This window comes from Hoplias malabaricus, chromosome 2 (assembly GCF_029633855.1).
Source record: "Hoplias malabaricus isolate fHopMal1 chromosome 2, fHopMal1.hap1, whole genome shotgun sequence".
NCBI lineage: Eukaryota > Metazoa > Chordata > Actinopteri > Characiformes > Erythrinidae > Hoplias > Hoplias malabaricus.
This window is the reverse complement of record NC_089801.1, coordinates 29,648,784-29,670,788: the sequence shown is the minus strand read 5'-3', so window position 1 is coordinate 29,670,788 and position 22,005 is coordinate 29,648,784. Positions and strand designations below refer to the sequence as shown.

The 22,005-nt window shown below is 37.3% G+C and overlaps 1 protein-coding gene across 2 annotated transcripts; it reads right to left on the bottom strand.

Moving 5' to 3' along the window:
• Positions 1 to 603: 603 nt before the first annotated feature.
• Positions 604 to 21,398, bottom strand: mvb12ba (multivesicular body subunit 12Ba). 2 transcript variants are annotated; one of them, XM_066661003.1, is made up of 10 exons: positions 21,065 to 21,398; positions 13,852 to 13,971; positions 9,318 to 9,425; positions 7,734 to 7,830; positions 7,054 to 7,183; positions 6,360 to 6,512; positions 4,072 to 4,163; positions 2,388 to 2,443; positions 2,234 to 2,293; positions 604 to 1,627 (listed from the first exon to the last, which is right to left on the bottom strand). In XM_066661003.1, exons 2-10 carry the CDS (start codon positions 13,963 to 13,965, stop codon positions 1,541 to 1,543), a joined length of 897 nt encoding a protein of 298 aa, XP_066517100.1. In that variant the 5' UTR covers positions 13,966 to 13,971; positions 21,065 to 21,398; the 3' UTR covers positions 604 to 1,540. The 2 variants fall into 2 exon arrangements, with proteins under 2 accessions (XP_066517100.1, XP_066517099.1); XM_066661002.1 differs by lacking the exon at positions 21,065 to 21,398 and adding an exon at positions 20,808 to 21,055.
• Positions 21,399 to 22,005: the final 607 nt, after the last annotated feature.

The following is a 22,005-nucleotide window of genomic DNA, read 5'->3' as shown; positions in this document are numbered from 1 at the left end:
ACTTTCTTGCACTGTGGCCAGCAAGTACAGTACTGTAGCAAGTCAGAGAGCAATTTTCATTTCCTGTCACGACAGCTAGAAAATGTTCAGCTTCCATTTAGCTTAAGAGACTTGCTTTTGGTCCATCAAAGACATCTACCTGGATATCTTTCCACACCCCCAAAGTTCAGCTGTAGGAGCTGGCTGCATTTTCTGATAAGCCCAGTTCCAAATTAGACTCTGCTATCCACAAAACCTCAGATGCTGGGCTTTGGTGTTCTGGTGCAAACTTTCTACTCTGTCATAGTAATGATTTGTCAGCTGTTACACATCTTTTCAAATCCACAGTGTTGATGTTCTAGATAGCTGTAGAAATGTTTACATCTAAAGCAAGTGTAAAGCTTCATTCTCAAAGATGAAAACTTGTACATGCTGTTAATCTGATTCAGACCGTTTTGATGGTCTACCAGGTCTTGCGTGGTTAATAAAAGCTGTTTTCTCCCTTCCAACATTTTATTTCTCAGAAACCTCTCCAGAAATTAGGAGATCAACAAAGCATGGTCTCTGACTTTTGCACAGGACTGCAGTCTAGCCAGATAGACAGTACAACACAAGGCATATATAACTTACCTAAAATTATAGTAATAATGCAGTGGTTCTATTACACCTACCAGACAACCTTAGCGGAGTGATTTTAAAAAGAAAAAAAAAACGAGTCACATTAAAATCCACAGTATGAAACTAAGTATCACTATACATAAGATACCAGATGAAACAGTAACAGAGGATCCAAAAACTACGATTCATTCCTGATTTATAACCTATTTACAGCATTATTTCTGCAGGGTGAAGCTGGGAGGGTGGATTTTTTTTTTTTTTAAAAACAAAACAATTTCAAAATAATTCAGAAGTCCATTTACACTACAGTGAACTGGACTCTGTCTTCAGTGGCAAACACAGAACCTAGGTCAAATGATCTCAGGAGTCATGCAGTAACGGAGCAAAAGAGTGAAAACAAAAATAAAACAAAAGCAAAAAACAAACAAGAAAAAACAACAACAGGCAAGTAAACACTCCCCAATCCCATGCAATTTAAACCTGCATTTGTTCATCTGAATTCTGTTCAGCTTTTCAAGAACTGAGTCAAGGCTCAAATTTTCCACCATACACAGCATCGTATTTGAGCTGTACTTTGTCCATACAAACATTTCCAACAAGACAGTAACGTCCAGAAGCAATGCCTGGGTGGAATTCAGAAGTCCTGACAGCACCCACAGGCTATTCCTACTTTTGACATCCCTTTTAATTCGATACTGGTTTTGATCCGATCATTACAGTGAAGGAATCAGCTGCAAGAAGTTCTGAAAATGAGTCTAAGTGATTTTTTTCCCTCTAACAACAATGCCAGCATTTTTTTTCTTCCAACTTGGGGACTGAAGGGATAACATTAGATGGAATGCTGTTTTGGATTCACCCTACAGAAGGCAGTATCCATCGATCTGTTTCCACTCTGCACTGGGACCTCCTTTCCTCTCCCAGCTGTCTTCTGTTCCCCATGCCTTTAGGCCTCAGAGCCCAGAGAAGTCCTGGTGGGACTGGGTGGTAAGCGGGCAGCTGCACTGTGCTCCGTGCGAAAACTGTACTCGTACTGGGATGGGGTAAAAGCAAAGGGAGAAAGAGAAGGGGGGGGGGGGGGGTTAAATGCTGTCTTAAAGTGAAATTATTTTTAGGATAATCCTGACACCTAGTGGTTGAAGGAGGCATGTGCACAGGTTACAATAAGTGCCTGCTGCCTGTACATCAGAAAAGTCTCCTTACAGTGTGTGATAGATACAGATAATATTTCATCATTATTTTAATAAACTAAATTTGTTATACTGTGATACATTGCGGTAAGCTTCTCAGAGCATCATAAGTACTTTAAAACCAACTGCATATTACCTACAAATAGTGCATATTTAGACCTGTTAAAAAAGTATAGTATATTAATTGTATACAAATCAATGCACTGAACTTGGCACCAAAACTGCATTGTGTCAAATGAATATTGTTGGGATGTTTTAAAGTATGATATGGGCACATGACCATCCTCTAGCATAAATAAATAACATACATTTATTTGTGTAAGCACTGAACCAGTAAACCCAATTGTTATTCAACTAATTTTTAAGAGATCTTAGTTGTAGATTGATAGATTAGTGTTCAATTAATAGGATACTCGTGAGAGGACAATCGATACATAGCAAAATCTCACCTCTTTTTCAATCTCTGCAAGGGATTTGATTCTTATTCCCATCAAGTCCACCTGCTGCAACTGTTGGGGCAAAAAAAAAAAGTCAGGAAAAGTGCTTGTGAACATTCTCGGGCAGTTTGTAATCCAATAATAATAATAATTACTTGAGACTTACATCACTGGAAGCGCATGCAAACTTCTCTGAGATCATGAAAGGCACTCCATCCATAGCTGCAAACCATGGCAAATTTTTTTAAATGAGATATACAAAATGCTACTAATCACAAAAAAAAAATATCATAAAGTGCATGATTGAAATGATGCTACATCTAAGACCCAAAAGGCCTTTTATGACCCATGTACTGAAGAGGAGACACGGAATAATCCTGAACAATTAGGAAAAGGTTTCTCATTGGAAAAGCAGTCAGGAGACTGTGTTCTGTGAAGTAGTTTATTAGGTATCAAATTATACAAGCCATAAATCCTATGGTGAAATGAAACACGGGCAAACCCATATTTAAGAGACTGGGCAGAACTGAGGGCTTTAATGGGCTTTCCCAGGGAACATTTGTCTATATAAGTAGTCCCTAAGTGGCCTATTTCCTATCTCCAACATTGATCAGATAATATTTATGATGTGTAGTGATGCATCACTGTAATGCTTTTTATATTAAGTTATATGACAAGTGGGCATGCAATTGGTAGTGTTAATTTGATTTATAAAGCAACATAATAACCCTCTCAAGTCAAGTCATATTTATAGTGCACGTTGATCTTTTGAGAAATTAAGATCAATCTAATTTAAGGTTATTATCCACTGTGCCAGTCATTTTCCATTCATCTGTAGTCCTTCTAAGAGAATGTAAATTTCTCTGCCTATGAAACCCAGAAAATGCGCAGTACAGGCTAACATTCCACTACTCTGACATAATGCTAGGATCAGATTACACAATATTTTTGTCTGTCATTGTATGAAAATGAGGTCTGTCGTAAAGTAAAAAAGGAAAATAAACAATGTAAAAGGTTATAGTAATGTAATTTAAGGTGACTATAAACAGCTATATGGAATTTTATAAACACACTAACGCCACAAAATGTCTCCCCAAAACTTCCTTTTACAATATTTCAGGCAAAGACACACACTCATGTGAAATAAGACAAATTAGAAGTCCTCCTCTCTGTGAGAAATAATGCGTGTGTAAATGTAGCAGAGTTCCAAGTCGTCCAGCTGAGCTTGTGAACAGTGGAGAAACGTAACAAACGCAGAACCAAACACAGCCCCAGAAAAACACACAAATGGAGCATGTTCCTGTCTTATTTCCTATTATTTATTTATATGAAACATTGTAAATGACCCCATCCAGCTCCACTGTCCGATAACAATGTATTTGAGGCTCTGAGCTGTCTTGATTTACTGAATCTCAACACGCCTACAGACAAAAAGTCAGGGTTTGTGCTGAAGAAACTACTCTTTTTGGATCTAGCTGGGAAGGAATTTTTCTGGTTCGTGAAAAGTTCACAAACTAGAACTATTCCAGTTCCTCATTGGTGGAAAAGCATGACAGTGTAGTAGCACCACCTTAAGTTCTCTCTGTGAAATTAAGCTGAACTAACAGCAGAAGGTGAAATAACATTCTTTCTCGCGCTTGCATTTCAACATTAGGAGTCAGTCAGTCAATAAGAGAAAATGAATCTTCTAGGTCGGCCCAGTAGGTGGTCCGGCAAAAAGTATTCCTCCTGTTTTCTCAGTTTTAATGTTCTACCTCATCTTCAGCAGCACAAATTGAACACCATTGCTTTATTATATATTGTATAATCATTCGGATTCTTTCTGAATTCTGAATTTTAGGAGCACTTACCTGAGATGGCGTACAAGTTGGAGTTTTGGTGTTCATAGTCAGGTCTAGTGGTACTCTTTCTAAAACTGGCAGGGAGGGTCATGGATATGTGTCTGTAGAAAATACAACAAATACATGCACATTGTTCTGTAATTAAACATATTAAACTAGTGGTTCGATGAGTCAATCTTTCCTCATGTTAATGGAAATAATGAATATTGTATTCTCTAGAAAGGATAATCCAGATCATTACCATGACACATCTTTAAAAGCATCTTTAACACTGAACAACATATAAACATTTTGAAGCAACATATGCTGCCTCCTAGAAGTCTTTTTCATGAATATCTAATTATTACGTTTGTTTCAGTTGGATAACACCAAGACATTCTGCATTTGAAATGAAGTTTAGAAAAAAAAGTATCTTAAAGACTATTATATGTATTCCATATAATATAGGTCTTTCAAACAAGGTCTTTATAAACACAGCTTAAAAAAGGAAAAAAAAAAAACCCTTTGCATTTGCATACCATCTCAGCATTAGTTGGTTTATGTTTTCAACCTGGCCAATTAAAACTATAATTAATCTAATATACCATTTCTGACTTGGTAAATGAGTCCTATCCTCTGTATCAAACTGCAGATTCTCTAATCTCACAAGGTCTTCTTCCTGACCCAAACATTTACCACAACGTGCTTCTGATATTTCACATTTTCTGATGGGTTTCAGTAGGATGAGTTTTCCAATTTTCCAAAAGGTTACTGTCAATCTCTCGGCAGGTGATTGACAGCCTTAATGAAGACCAGCTCCAGTCTTAAAGGTTGTGGCCATCAACAGGCCTGTAACACAGGCATCTCAGAGCAATGCGATATTTCGCTTACACTGACGAGAATGGCAGATACCACTCAGATGCTCGTATGGATATTGTAAATTATCAAACCACAGATTGAGAGCTAGACACAAATAAATAAGGTGTCCAATAACCTGGCTCTACACTGCCTGTAATAGACCAGGCACAAGCACAGAATTTTTGCCAATGATTACTTTCCATAGAATTAACTGTTATCATATTAATGGATTATTAAATTGCCAAACTGAACTGTTTGCCATCTTGCTTCCTAAATGTTAAAAATTGTAATAAAACAAGTGGCCTATGTGTGCGTGACTATGAACATGAGTTTAAAATAAATATATACTAAACAAAGTATGGTGACAATATTTTTTCCATGTAACTCTTTAAAACATCTCAGGGGTTTTGTACACAACTCTAGCAAATACTAGGATTGAGTTTAAACCCTACAGAAACACCTAGAACACTTTAAGGAACCAAACAAGACACAAATAGAAAAGTCAGGAAGTTGACACATGGAAATGACAGTTGAAGTTAGCGTTCTACTGTTAATGAAACAAGAAAGGAATAAATTCCACCCTACTTCTAAACCAACACCCATTTATCAGGCATGTAAGTCACACAGATATTATTATTCATAAACACCAAGTTTAAAGTTAAACTAAATATAGTCCTTAAACCCTTAAATGTCTGGACATTTCCTTGTGGCCTTAACTGCAAAGCATTGAGGGATCCAAGCAACCCACATTTGTTAATACTATTATCTGTGGAATGCAACACATCTGGCAGCCTGACAGACACAGCACACACCCTAGTGTTTACCGGACCCTGACATTTTTTATTCTTTCTTCCTCTTTTTTTGCAATCAATACACTTATTTAATTTCCATTTAAAGGGCTGCTAATTATACTATTTGAAATGTGAATATATTTTAAGCGTAGCATAGTGTCAATAGAATGTTTTGTATTGAAGGACACAGTGTTAAAATGCCAGTTAGTGTGCACTAAAGTAAAGTCTGGATTAAATATTAATGGCTAAGTGGTTTTCTGTTAAACACATTTATCCACTTGTCTCTGGAAAAAAAATGGAGTTATTACTGTTTAGTGATTAAATAAAGGAAATTGTGTCCTTTGACATTGTACAGTTCTTTATCATATAATGCCCTACAGATCAAAGGTCAAACACAACGTCCGTATCTATGTTAACCAATGTTGCATTTTATAAATGTGGCCCACATATGTAAAGTTTTTTCCCACTTGCCACTAGAAGAATGTTTATTCTTCACTTGTGTAAAAAGCACTTAGTGAACCTTGTTTACCTTGTTTTAGGGAACAATGCTGCTTATTGTATAAAACAAGCCTAATAACAAAGGCATATACATTTCTATATTTACCTTTTCACAATTTTTCATATCTCAATACAAGTAAACGCTCACAAATGTCATACGGATACACATACTTGGGCATGACAGGTGCTGGAGTGGAGTTCGTAGTGACTGACTGAATGTTGGTGGTGGAGCTTGTTGAGGAGGAATTACTCTGTACTGGGGAAGAGTCCTGGGTCCGAGGCACTTTGCCCATTCTGTACCAAATCCCCATGTTATTCAGCTCTCTGCCAAAAAAAATCATAATAATAAAATGATGCTCAGTCAAATAAAAAAAAGGATCACCAGCAGTAGATTATAAATTTTAATACTCAAGTCATACTCAAGCTAGTGATTTGGCTGTAAGCAAAGGAAATTCTATATCTCGTCCAAGGCTTTTTTTGGCTCCTGATTTAATAATCAGGAAAATTACTGAAAATTAGCCAATAAGGAGCCTTTTGTTTTATTTGTTCATTAAGCACCTATAGCACAGACCACAAAATATAAGAATGCTAATGAAATAACACCAGCTGCAAGTTGATTTTATAATTTATTTTATATTACATTAATTATTTTTTGCCATTTTTATTCCACAAACAAATCAGTCAAAATGTGAACATAATAAACATTCACTTTAGTACTCAAGACACTCTATAAAGACCACATTTCTGTGTTCATAATGTATGTGATTCTGCTGTTCAAATAACATATGACCTAACCGACAATAAACAGGTTACTGAGGTTTAATTCTTATTCATATTAATCCACAATATCTTAAAGGTAACTGACCCTATGAAGGTATACTGTGGTGGAGCCTGTTTAGAGCGTCCCAGAATGCGGATGTCGCAGATGGCAGCTTCAGTTGAGTCTCTTGGGATGAACTTAATACATAGCCTTCTCTTTCTGAATGCTGGCTCCTCTGCAGAGTAAGAGGGAGAAACAAAAATAAAGTTCCGGGTTGAAAACCATGGCTGAGAATCAATTCACCTATTCAATTAGTTTAAGTACAGGAAACAGTAACATACCCAGGAGAGGCAAATTTCATTACTGACAAATAACAGACCACAGACGGAAATAGATCAGCTTCATCAAGATGTATGTGGGCAGCAGTCTTATACGCGATTAAAGGCTTTTATGAGAGTTATCATGACATTTACTAAACCAAATCAAGAAAACACTATCCATTTATGATGAATGCATTATTTGGTTCAATGTTTGTTTACACTGTACACCAGAGCACTTGAAAAAAGCCTCTCTGTGAACATCTCTCTTCTTGTGTATGTATTAAAAGCATGTGTAGAAAGATTTTAAAGACATCCTGAAATCAAAACCTGTGTTACCTTTTAAGTTCATGCCCTCAGTCAATAAATATTAACCCCTGAAATCAGGAAATGCTATTTCACATGTAAAGATACAAATTCAGAATGAGAGCATTAAGAAAAGCTGAAGAGGGAGAGAATAGTGCTTACGTGTGTCCACGGTTTCCTGGATTGGGATGAAGCCCACAGGCAGTGTGTCTTTAATGTCAATGAGTTTCATGTCTACCAGCACATTCCCTAAATGGCTCTGTGGAAAAATACATATAATTCACCATATTTATCAAACTCCTCATCATTTTTTTTCTTGCTTTTTTCTTTTTTTTAAAACCTCACTGCAACAAAAACAAACCAAAAGACAAAGACATTTTTACATTTCAAAGTTAGTTTGTCACAGGGTTGGTATACATGGAGACAATCAAGTGCTAAGGGCTTTAGCATGTTTGCTGGACAGCAAATTGCTAGAGGTTAATGCATTGACGAGTAGCTGTAGTTATAAAATAGTTAGCCTTGTGTGTGAGGGGGAATGTTTTCGAGAAAGTGCGCAGGCTACAAATACTGGTAGATGGGGTGAAGCACGAGACTGGAAATTGCTGGTGGATGTAGGAAAAAAGCTGCAGGTCCCAGAGTGCATTGTGTTAACTACACTGAGGCCAGACATGGTGCTCTACTCTGAAAGTAAACTGATAGTTTATTTCATAGACTTAACAGTTCCATTTGAGGATACATAAGATGAAGCATTCAAAAGGAAGATGCTTCAAAAGCTGAAGTATGCAGACTTGGCGGTTGTGGTGAGAGAATGCTAAGGGCAGGCATATGTAAGACCGGTGGAGATAGGCGTTAGAGGATATGTAGCCAAATCTACCACATCCTTGCTTGTGCAGTTTGGCATCAGGGGCCAGAAATTAAGGGCAGCTGTGAAGGTCTAGTCAGTGGTTGTGGATACAAAGAGCACAGATTACTTGGGGAAATGCACTGTAGAGGTGCAATTGGGATTGTTAGTGATGTAGCATGTAAAGTTCACATGGAACTGGTGGCACTGAGCATGCATTAACAGTGTCAGTGGGGCTAGATACAGCCTTAGTCACCAGGGAGGCCAGTGAGGATATACGGTTGTTTATATTAAGGGTAAGGTAGGACTGTAAAGCTAGCTTGGAGGGGGCATGGGTCTGGGACGCCAGACTTCACTGTTGAGCCTTCTGGAGGTGTCGTGGGTTTAATTCAGAGAAACACCAACAAGAAGAGGTGCATGCCTGATGACCCCTGTGAAGAGCTAGTCATACAGAGGCTGGTTTGGGTACTCACGGGCTGGGCTCATTGTGTAACCGTAGTTGTTATGGATAGCCGGTTGTTGATCAGACCATAAACGGCCACAGCGACCTTAGTGCTGAGGTGTAGGATTCAACAGGAATTTTGGTGGATGCAGACAGGAAGTGTGTGTGGTGGGTCCTATGTGAACCTCTAATGGATTGGCATAGAATGTTTTACATATTATCTTGTGTATGATTATAATTACTTTTCACATAAAGGCAACGTTGATATTGGGCTTTCTATTGCCCTTCATATCAGCCTCAAACATGCCTACACTCAACAACCATGTAAACGCTTCAAATTAAGGTCATGTCATGAATACAACCTAAAAAAAGCCAAAAAAAACAACATTGCAGACCAAGAACAAACAGTACTCTAGATTTAAATAATGCTTAGTGAAATGATTCCTCAAAGATAACTACTCACATTTTCCTTGGAGAAGACCCTTGTGAAGCAAAGATATCGTGTCACTTTAGATTTAAAAAGGCCATCTTTCCACAAATCAGCATCCATTCCATCTGTGGTTTGTGCAACCTATTGGAAAAGAAGAATTCACAGTGAAAACAAATTTATTTGTAACTTTTGAATCTCATAAAATATATAAATTGGTGCTTAAATGTTTGTTAACACTTTTCTACATAAATATAACCCAAATATCACCAGCCATTCAGACAAATACTAAAAGTAAATGATGAGACCCCAATAAATGAAATTAGGCAAAAATATTATTCTCTGTCCTTTACTTACTGAAAATGATCCAATATTATCTGGTGTGACACCCCTATAATTGCAGCTAAACACTTCTGGGAACTGTTGATAAGCCCCTGTTGAAAGGGTTTTGAAGGAATTTTAACCTATTACCCTGTACAGAACAGCATAATTTGGTAGAATGTGTGCTTGTGTACTTAGGATTGTTCTCTTACTGAATGACCCACATTTCCTTGAGATTTAGATGTCCTGATATTTTTCTTCAGAATGCACTGGTATAATTCTGGACCAGATGCATGAAAATGGTCCCAAAACATGATACTCCCACCAGCATGTTGCATAATGTGGGATTTCCCTTTCTGCCAACATAATGTTTCTTATTTAAATCAAATAAGTTATATTTTGTCTCATATGTCCATAAAATATTGTAGACTATTAGACACCTCTAATCTTGGAGTGATCTCTGTTGTTCCACCACTCCTGAGGAGGGTAAAATTTGTCTTGAATTTCCTGTCTGACTGTGTAGATGTGGAGTCCGAACTTATTAAATAATTTTTTAAAGGTTTTGTCATCTTTTCCAGCCTGATGAGCATTAACAAGTCTTTTTTTCTGAGGTCCTCTGTGATCTCATTGGCTAATAGCATGATACACTTCCACAAACATCTCTTTTGCAGATTTATTTTTTCTAATTTGTTTAATTTTTTCTCTTTGTTTACTAGGATTGTTGTCATAGGTCAATTCTATGCAGAAATATAGAACAATAACTGGTTCACAACATAATCACAACAGTAAAATGCTGACTTTCTAGCTTAATCTAAACAAATCTGCTTTTCTGGATTTCAATAAATAGGTAAAATAAGTTGCCTCACATCATATTAAAATACTGAACAAATCTTAACGTCACACTGGTGCTGACAATTTTTTGAACAGCTGCTTGTCAATACCAATAAAAATACACACCACCACATGGGTACAAATCAAACAAAAGCAAGACCAAATTTGTATGAACAAAGAATAAAACATTTGTCTGAGAAAATTTATCAGCAATTTCATCAGCTTCTGAACACCACTGTTTGCTGAATCATTACTTCAGCGTTTTCCATATAGTCATAATAGTTTAATTAACAGAATGTAGCTGTACCAACGGTGCAGATGTAGTCATCTTTAGAACTGTTTTTAAAGTCATATTTTATATAATAATTATATGATAATTATAAATTTGCTTTTGATATTCTTTGCTTATCAAGGAAGCAAAGAAAATGGAGGTGGCATGAAGGTGGTAGTCTGCACAACAATACAAATGAGTTCAAAAGGTATGTGTGTGGGGTGGGGAGGAAGAAAACAAAAATCACAAAGAAAAAGGAGACCTAACAAACTAATGATCATTTCCCTTTTTTCTAAGCAGAACACTGCTTTATTGTGGTATACTACACAACTACTTGACCCCCTTTTCCCAGGTCAGTACACAGAGTATCCTGTCCCAAACAGTTAAAAGGTATTATAGTGCTAATATAAAAAAAGGAAACAAATGTTAGGTGAAAAAGCCACGGAGGACCGACCTCTGTGACATCCACAAGCGCCTGTATTTCCTGTTTTCTATGGAGTATGAAATGTGGCAATCACAATGCAAAAATAACACATCACCAGTCAAAGAACAGAAGTTAAGCTTGTCAAATCAACTCTACATATTTAGCAAGGGCATCAAGCTCGATAACACATGGTCTCTCTCTCAGTTGTAATCCAGTCTTCTTTCTTGCACTGGACTTGAAAATTTTGTCTTTTACAACTTTATGTACTAAGAAGAATAAATATGATAGGCTTGTTTTTAGAAAGTGTAGGAAAAAAAGGGTTTTATTCAAAGGAAAACTTATTCATTTTCATCTTTTTTTTCCTTTAAATTAAGGTCTTTTTTGTATAAGACAATTCAATAGAAGTCTGCACAATACAATGAGTCTACACAATTTAAGTTTAGGGATTCTCCAGTTGTTAACCCCTGGGCCTATGCAGACAGGACGCCAACAACTAATTCATTGTAATCATCAAAAAAAAACAAAAAAACAAAGGTCTTCTTCGCTTTCATTCACTGTCCGTGTCTGCATGTAAAATGCTTCTTTGTTGCCATTTGAGAAAGAGATTGCAGGGGATGTGGGCTTTCACACAAACTTCACTGTCTCGCATCACACAGGAGGCTTTATGGTCCACGCTGGGGTGTTGACATCAGCTAAGCCAGCCAAAGGAAACATCACTATCCCACTGAATTCTCTGACACCAGTAAAGTTCTCATAAACAGAAAAATATAATACTGTAGAGAAATGCTTAAACATGCAAGCTAAATAAAATATATATATATATATATATATATATATATATATATATATATATATATATATATATATACACTTAAAAAAAAAGTAAAAAATCTCTCTGTTCTCTTGATGTCTGCAGGTATGGCCTGTCTGGAAGCATTTTTTAAGTAAGGTGGTAGAAATACAACTTAAATTTACATTTCAGGTTACCCAAAGCACTTTAACAGTATATATGTAATTTGGTCTGTAATTTGGCTACCCGCTCACTATTTGTTTCTTGTTACTTACCACCTCTCCCACCTGACCACCCCCAATTTTCATCAGGCATAAACAGCAGTAATATTGTGTATAAAAGACAATTTGCCGATATAGAGTATAGGGAACAACACACAACAAAAGGAACTGTATGTACTTTAGTCATGCAGAATAATGTTTAGTAATTACATTCAAAAATGTATTTATTAATCAGAAATATAGGGCACTTTTGTAAACCTACACTGACCAAAAAAACAAAAAACAATTAGTGGAGGAGCACAAAATCATATATCCAACAGAGCAAAGGGGATGGATGCTTCAAGCTAACCATGGATTTGGTAGCTATATTCATCAGTAAACAGACAGAAACCTGACATTGTAATTTTAATTCTTCCTCTGCAGTGCCAACTCCAATATCTCACAAATCAAACTGAATATTCACCGTTAAGACTTCAATGAACTCTAGATTTCAGGAATTTTCAATGTTGGGAAATTTACCTTGGGAATTAGTGGGTAATTATGGGAATTAATGGGAATAAAATGGGACTATTTGAAGCTAAATGTGAGAAACATACATATAGTTGGTGAAAAATATACTAAAGCATAATCTTGGCTAAAATAATTAGGTATGATATCAAAAGAGTTGAATAGAAAAGCTGCTTCTCAGTACCAGGCACATTACACACTGAAGGGCTATTGAGATCACAACCCCTGCATGCACTGTTTCCTCCATCACATGTACAGCATATGTCTACATGATGTCTATAAACCTACACTAACCACTACTGAAAACACACATTTGGGTTAATATATTTATTGACCATAATAGCACTGAAACATTTAAGCAAATATTAAATCAAGGTGTAACCTCACAGTTGTTTGCTAAATTTAAGAGGCTAGTTTTCCAAGGCTAGCAGGCTAGCAAAAGGTTAGCTACCTATATTTTCTGTCTCAACAGATTTCTGTAACGAAGAATTTATACTTATTAATAATTTTTTTTTTAACATGGAGGATACCGAGGTTCAGGAAGAAGCCTGAAACTATTAAAGCAAAAATGCAAAGCATGCAGAGGCCAGGTTTAAAAAGCTTGTGTGAAAACATTTTTATTTGATTTGTAAGGCTGCTTTGTTTTACATTTATAATGTAAAATGGGGTGGGTGGGATGGAAGGATTTGTGTCCTTTTTGATTGTTTTTTTGATTGAACTTTTGATTGTTCAAAGTAAAAATTAAGTATTGATAAAATTTTGCTTGCAACTAACAGTGTCATAGTTATTAATTGTACTGTTATGCCTTCATGTCTGCAGCTGACAAAAAAAAATGGTACACTGATGATAGTGCATGACATAGTTCCTTTAAATTATCCAATTTTTCCTATTAATTCCAATACATTCCCATAAATTCCCAAAGGTCCCAAAATTTCCTTGGAAAGTTTATATTTTGGAATATTTCCAAAGGTCCCAAGCTAAAGTTCCCATGGAAAGTTGCCAGTAATTTACTTGAAATTTATCTGAATTTTTCCACCCCTCTGCATCCCTATTCCCCATAGACGCAAAAAAATCATATTACACAATAATTACAAGAGTACCATTCATTCATTCATTGTCTGTAACCGCTTATCCAGTTCAGGACATGGTTGGGTTGGGGTACCATTACACCCCTAATTTCACAAGCCTCAACAAAAGACACTTACCACATCATAGCCAGTGGGAGCTCTGTTTCTTGAAGCAACAACACCTACACCTGTGATGGGATCCATGGGCATCTCTGGCAGAGCATCTGACAGGTCCCGTACTTCAGGCATCATGAAGTTCTAATATGAAAATATACAGTTAGACAATGAATATACATAGATAAAAGTGAAAGGGCAAGCAGCAACACCTCCAAAACAACATCTTAACAGACAATTCCAGTTCAGATAATTCTGCTGAAAAACAGGAGCCCAATCCCATTCTCAAATCCTTCTGCTAGGTTAGTCCACACTTCAGTTTGTTTCCGGATTTTAACATCTTTTTTTGGGGCTGGCAAAGATGTAAGCATAACCTCACATGAGCAGGACAATAATTCTTCCTAATCTGATTTAATGTAGTCCCCTTGCAAAATGCTTCACAAGAAATTGTTCCCTTTCCATACAATCAAATCTAGCAATTATTTTTAAAAAATGTGAAAGGGTGAGGTTTTCTGGAGATTAATGGAAACACTTGAAGCTCTATGTAGTCAGTGCAGGGGTTACAAGATTTATTTTATAAATCCTTGCCAATAATATGCATACTTGGCTCTGATTTAACTTAGAACATTTTTGACCTTAATGCTTAAATGTTACTAATTCAGACGAAATGCAGGATGGTATGAAACTATGACGGCACTGCTGAACTATGTAAGCCTCATAAAAGGAACTAGCTAAATCCCTGAGCAGGAAACATGTTTGAACATAGTTCATTGGTTTGTGAAAGTACAGTTAAAAAAGACTGGTGGTAGAGGGCTACAGGGTGGGGGCTAGTCTAATGCACAACTTTGCCTGCTTTAAAGACATTTAGAAGCACAAAAATCTTATAGAAACAATTACTCTAAATGACACAATATTTCCCTTTATGATACAAATATTGAAAGCTCGAGTGTCAACAAATTTTGATCCAATAGTTTTCTTTTATAATTAATAAACCTTAAAATGAGCTTTTTTTAACTTAAGAACATAATTCACAAGCATCTAAATATAGAGCTATCATGTCAAAACATGTTCTAAAATATCAATGTTTTCAAGAGAAACCGTTTCACGCTCATTAATGTTTCCAAAATGTGCTATGTTTTTGTCATGAGAGCTTGCACACAAGACAAAGCAATGCAGTCTGAAAAATGTTCAGAATGTTCTGATAAAGCATTCACTACTCCAAATCTGAGTATAAACATAATAGCAAAATATCACACTGTCAATTATTCAGATATTTATGTTGGTGTTTTGGTACACACAGGAAGTGTAGTGAAAAATGCATCAATTGCATTTGGGAGAACTGGAGAAGCATTTTACTGCAAACTCAAACATCTCACTGCAGTGAAATATCAGTCGTTGCATTAACAAATTAGTTATTACAAAAACACTTTATAGAGGGCTTTTGCCAGTATTCTGCTGCTGTACATGCAGATCTCTTTGGCCTTGCTGTGAAAGCTCTCAGTGAATATTGTTTGAGTCACTAGAATGCTGACTACATAAACCAAGCAAGTCTAGAAATGTATCAATTGCTAAAGAAAAACTTGTGCAAGAATATGTCTGATTGAACTGATACCTTCTGTACTGGAGAGAAAACTGAAGAGTTTAGTGAGATAATATCAGGGTTCCTCTGATCCTGTCAACTGATTTTAGACGTGCTAGTCGCTTTTAACATTCCAAATGGGAAAACTGACCAAAACCCAAGTCAAAATCAGGCTATAAATGTGTTGTGTACATGTGGCTTAAGGTGAACACCCAGGCATCTGTGCTTGCACAACACCATGAGACTATCTTCAAAACAGCATGAAGTCCAGACATTTCAAGAATGCAGTGATGAAGAGAACTACAACTTGCCAGATGAGATACCAGGCTACAACTCTTCCATGGTCCAGAATGCTATAATAATGAATACTGCAGAGATTTTGAGTCTTTTTTCTTTCATCAAGTATTCCCTAGGAAACTTAGCATAACAGGCCTACAATGTCAAAGCATACTAATGAGAGCAGTGTTTAAAGGAAGTGAAATGCTTTGAAGGCAGCCTGGCAACCAGACCTCCCTGCATGGCTCTTTCTTCTTGACTACCCTCAAGCTCTTGCCCAAACAAGTCACAAAGGGGTTGTGTCAAATCATTGGCACAGATGGAGCTGTCTTAAGGTAAGGCAAACAGCAGACTCAAGTAAATAGTGGAAGGATGAGAACGTGAATACAAGCTCAGTGTGAGAAAAGCCTGCAGCAGTCAACAAATAATGTAGATCACAGCTGACAGAAGTAGCTTCCTTACAATGAAGTGGCACAAAAACACCAAGACTAGTGGCAGGTTTTATGCTTTGCATATGTGAAAAAAAAAAAAACATATTCAAAGCTAAATTAAGCTGAAAAACTGAAAAACAATTAAGCCAAAAACAAGCATCGAGCTTAGGTACTGGGCATGAGCTACTAAAAGAACCATATTATTTATATTTATATATATTATATATACACCATATAGTTATTTATAAAGCAAGTCCCTAACAATCAAATAAAGGGATTTCATCTATGCAAAGACATGCACTATTTAGACAAAAGTATCTGAAAACTTTCAGGTGATTATGACATCCTATTCTAAATCTATAGGTATTATTATGGCGTTGGTCCATCTTCTCCAGCTATAAAAGATTCCAATCTTCTGGGAAGACTTTCTACATGATTTCCGAGGGTGTCATTCGGAATTTTATCCCATTCATCCAGAAGAGCATTTGTAAGGTCATACGCTGGTGTTGGATGAGAGGGCCCGTCTTGCAATCTTTGTTAAAGTTCTTCCCCAAATGTATTACATGAGGTTGAAGTCAGGGCAATGCGCCGGGTTAGGGTTTCCACACCAAACCCACCCAGCCATACCTTTAAGGACCTTGCTTTGTGCACAGGGGCACAATCATGCCAAAACAAAAAAGAAGAATCCCAATTTATACCCAAAAAGTTGGATACAATTTTACAAAATGCCCTGGTATGCTGAAGCATTAAGGTTTCCCTCACAAAAACTAAGGGGCCTAGGCCCAGCCAAGAAATACAATACCACAACATTATCCCTCCTCCACCAAATCCTACAGTTGACACAATGCAGACAGGCATGTAATGTTCTTCTGGCATTCGCCATACTCAGATTCATCCATCAGACTGCCAAACAGAGAAACGTGATTCATCGCTCCACAAAATACATTTCCAATGCTCCAGAGTCCAGTGGGGGCGTGTTTCACACCATTCAATCTGACAACTAGCATTGTGTTTGATGATGTAAGGCGTGCATACAGAGGATTGGCCATGGAAAAAAATGCCATGAAGCTCCTGGCCCCCAGTTATTTTTTGTACTTATGTTAATGCTGGATGAGGTTTGGAGCACTGCAGTTGAGTCTGAAAAGCACTTGTGCACAGCATGTAAAAGTCACCTCTGCATCCAGCAACCCTGCTCTGCAAGTTTACCTAGTCTGCCACTTTGCGGTCAAGTTGCTGTGGTTCCTAAACACTTCCATTTTTCAATAATTTGACTCAAAGTTTATCATGGAATATGTAAGAGATACCTGTAAAAGAGAGAAATTTCAAGAACCTACTTGTTGGAATGGTTTGCATCCTATTACAGTTCCACACTTGAAATCAGTGAGCTCTTTAGAACCACCCATTATTTCACAAATATTTGTAATGCAGGGCTAGGTCTTTGATCTTATACAGCTGTAGCTATGAGATTGAACTCAATCCAATTGACCTGAATTCAATTATGAGGTGTGTCCCAACAAAAAAAAAAAAAAAAAAAAAAAAAAAAAAAATATATATATATATATATATATATATATATATATATATATATATATAAAAAACACCCATACCTGTAATTCAACACATTTTGCTTTTAACTTAGCTGAAGATCCTATTATACTATATCACATCTGAAAGCTGGGTTACAGACTGATTCATTTTGAATATTTCCACATGAGCATCAATTAGGCACTGATCACTTATTACCTTTAAAATAATAAATCGACCATCACTGCCATGATCTACTCTGCACAGCACACACACACACACACACACCTGTAATCATTGGGCGCAAGGCAGGGATACACCCTGGAGGGGGCGCCAGTCCTTCACAGGGCAACACACACACATTCACTCACACCTACGGACACTTTTTGAGTCGCCAATCCACCTACCAACGTGTTTTTTTGGACTGTGGGAGGAAACCCACGCGAACACGGGGAGAACACACCAACTCCTCACAGACAGTCACCCGGAGCGGGAATCGAACCCACAAACTCCAGGCCCCTGGAGCTGTGTGATTGCGACACTACCTGCTGCGCCACCGTGCCGCCCAATATATATATATATATATATATATATATATATATATATATATATACATACATACATACATATATATACACACACACAGTTCGCTCTGTACACTAATGAAGAAGGCAATGAAAGGTTAACAAAATATGCACAAAAACAGATGCACTACAACCTGTACTGCTAAAAGAGGCACTGATAAAGTACTATGAATATGAATGCAGATGAAAAAGCAAGTCTCTAATAAAGTGGCCAGTGAGTATATAATTAATGGGACACAAAGGCAGCCTAGAATGACTCAGTGCCAGACATTATATCTTGTCACTTAATACAAGTAGTTCACTGAGATGCTCCTCACATTGCATGGGGAGGTCTCGTTTCACATCAGTGAAGGCAGATACTGACGGATAATTCAAATAGCACACATACCGGTTTCGATTTCGATCTCCAGTGGTTTCACAAAGACGTCTGGAAAAACCTCACTTTACAAAAATGTGAGGTCAAAGTCCTTTTGTCACTGAGTTAGTAGAAGATATAAAACAACCTGTGTTGCTACTGATATTTTAATTTTGAGTTACACTGTGTGTCACGTTACTTTAGAAATAAAGATCATCAGTAACAGATGATCATCATTTTTATTTTACAGAAGACATACAATTATTTCCAACGACCACAGGCTAACCACTGTTAGGAAAAGGAGTTGTCTGATAACAAATAACAAGCAATGAAAAGAGGAGGGGATCTGCAATGTCACTGAAGTGTGAGACATGAAGATTTAAGAAAATATTAAGCTCAGCTTTAACACTGGAAGACAGCTGAGAGGGGTCAACATAAATAGCCAGCCGGGACAAATAAAAGCTTGCATACAAGTGTGTTTTAATGATATCATTTTTATAGAGTTAAGGAGCCAGGCAATGGTAAAGCTAATTACTGTCTTCAAATTAAAGACCTGTATTGAACGTAAAGCTTCAGCTTTTCATGCAGCACTGATGAACTTGGCTCAGAAAATCATGTGAACTTGTGAAAGAGTGAGAGAAAAAAGAGGAAGCATGTATGCATGGGTGAAAAATAGGAGAAAGGCACTACTGACCAAGGCTTGGTGACAAGACCACAGCAAAACTGAGAAGTTAACACCATTTAAGGCTAAAATACTATGGTCTATCTCAATTCAGAAGAGTTGTAAGAAATACAGAACCATCTCACTCTCAACATACATCAATTAGCCAAAGTATTAAAATCACCTTATCCATTCTCTCAGATTCACTTACCATACAGGTGTACTTTGTAGTCCTTCAATTATAAACTGGAGTCCATCTGTTAATCTACATACTTTATTAACCCCTTTATCCTATTCTTCAACAGTCAGGACACCCACATGACTATAACATAACAGGTATTATCTGAGTGGTGGATCATACTCAGCGCTGCAGCGACACTGATGTGGTGGTGGCGTGTTAATCGGTGTTGTGCTGTTACAAGTGGATCAGACACAGCATTATTGCTATCTTTAAATCTCAGTGTCTCTTCTGAGTTCAGATTAGTCCACCAACCCAAAATGTCTAGCCAACAGCGTCCTGTGGACAACATGCAGTGGCCACTGATGAATGCCTAGATGATGACCAACACAAAATTTTCACCAAAAGATTAGCAACGGTCTCTGAATTTACATCTACATGGCCCAACAAGGTATGTGTGTCTAATAGTGTGGACAGTGCTCCAGGAAAAAGCTCCAGGAGTACTGCTGTGTCTGATCCACTCCTAACAGCACAACACACACAACATGCTCACCACCACCTTAGTGTCACTGCAGTGCTGAGGGAGACCAGCTCTGTGGTGGTCCTATGGGGTCCTGACCATTAAAGAACAGGGTAAAATGGAGCTAAAAAATTATGCAGAGCAAAAGACAGACAACAGTCTAACTACAGAACTACATTGTGCACTTGTGCAATGTTGTTGAAACTAATGATAATTAGATTTTTTTTGGTCTTCAGACCAGTTAAATGGGAATGTACTTCTCTAAAAGTACAGACATGTCTCCAAAAAGTTTAATGTAATTTATAGATTGATTAAGCTGCCTATAAATGGAACTCTCTAGTGGTCGACATACTCTGGGTCCCCCAAAAGGGAGACAGAAATAAATTGAGCATTTATTTTCCCACAGCACTTAACAGGCCAATTTTATATTAGCTATTAACAACTATTAACAGTGTGAACATATAATTTGCTATTAAATGTATTTATAACGTTTCTAGTCTACACATTTTAGACGGTTGAGTGCTCAAGACAATTGTACGTGTAATAGCTAGCGATAGCTGTTTCCTAACGTTGTCTATTTAGCTTAAGTGTTTTATTGGCTAACTCCAAAATCTGGAACATTCCAATCTGTGAGTCGTTCTAATGTTTAAAGTAACATTAACAATATAAGCATATTTTATTCCTCTTCATATTCTGATAAAGGGAGAATTAATGTTTGCTTGTAGATGAAATAACGGTAAATAGAAACTCTGCTCAAAGGCTAACGCTACAGCTAAACGAAAAAAAAAAAAAACGGTCGTTAAATACCGTTCAGCATACAATTCAGCGAAACGTCTGTTTACGACGAACGATAAACGTCGTCTCGACTTAACTGTTACTCGCGGCAATGCGTCCTTCCTTTTCTGACAAAAGCAGCTTTTCATGACCACACCAGCAGCACACACAGCCGCGATCGCCGGAGCCTCAGCGGAGAGAGAGGCCTCGGCCGAGGGGAAGCGGAGGGAGAGGGAGGCCGCCCTCGGCCGGAGGAGGGAGCAGCAGCAGCAGCGACGGCGGCGGCGGGGAGAAAGCAGCAGCAGCAGCAAACAGCTACAAACTAAACTACAGTCGATACAGCAATGTCGCTTACCCTGTCGAGGTCAACACTTAATTCACACCAACGACTTTGGCTTTCGGTATCTACTTCAACTAGATCCTCTTCTCGCTTAATTCCTAAGGCTCAAGCCTGGCAAATCCGCATGCCTTTTGTTGTCGGATCAGTCCATGTTAAAACAACAAAACAACAAAAGCCAAATCCTCTGTTACTGGTCCCGAGTGAAGTAGTGGTACTCGATAGCTGCCATTTGCATCTTGCTCGGGCTGGGAGTCGATCCCAACAAAGGATTCTCTGATTCTGCCGATTTGATTCCAATGTTTTGGAGTCGATTCTACAGAGAGGCGTTCGAGTTTACCTGCGTCGCACGAGCACGCAAACCCACAAACACACGTTGGTTTCTATGCATTGTTGGAACTCTACATAGACATGCATTCATTTCGTGGACACATAACCTTAACAATAACTATAAGCATAACACTAACTTGTTTAATCACCCCGGTATATTTTAGCTTTCTATTCTATTTCCTTGCTAAAATAAACATACGTTGTATAATCTATTTTGTTTCATGTCATGCTGTGTATTTGTATCAAGAGTATTTTGTGGAATCGATTCTTAAAATCGACTCTATTGAATGCTGACACTTCGAATCAGAATCGAAGTCGACTCTAGTAGTATTTAATCGATTTTACTGTGGGAGTGAAGATAGAAGAGAGTGGGTGTTTTTATGAAAACCAGACAGAAGGTTTAGCAAAACCATAAACCATTCTTGGGGGAAAAGAAAGAATGAAAGGAAAAACATTAATAAAAAAATGAGAAGAAAAGTACTCAGCACGTGATATTTTTTTTATTGTAATTATTATAAGTATTACATTAATATATAATATATTGCAGTCCATAGACTTGTCAACCTAAAACAATTGTGTCTATTAAGATCAAATTAAGATGTGTTAAATATACCATATTTAAATTTTGG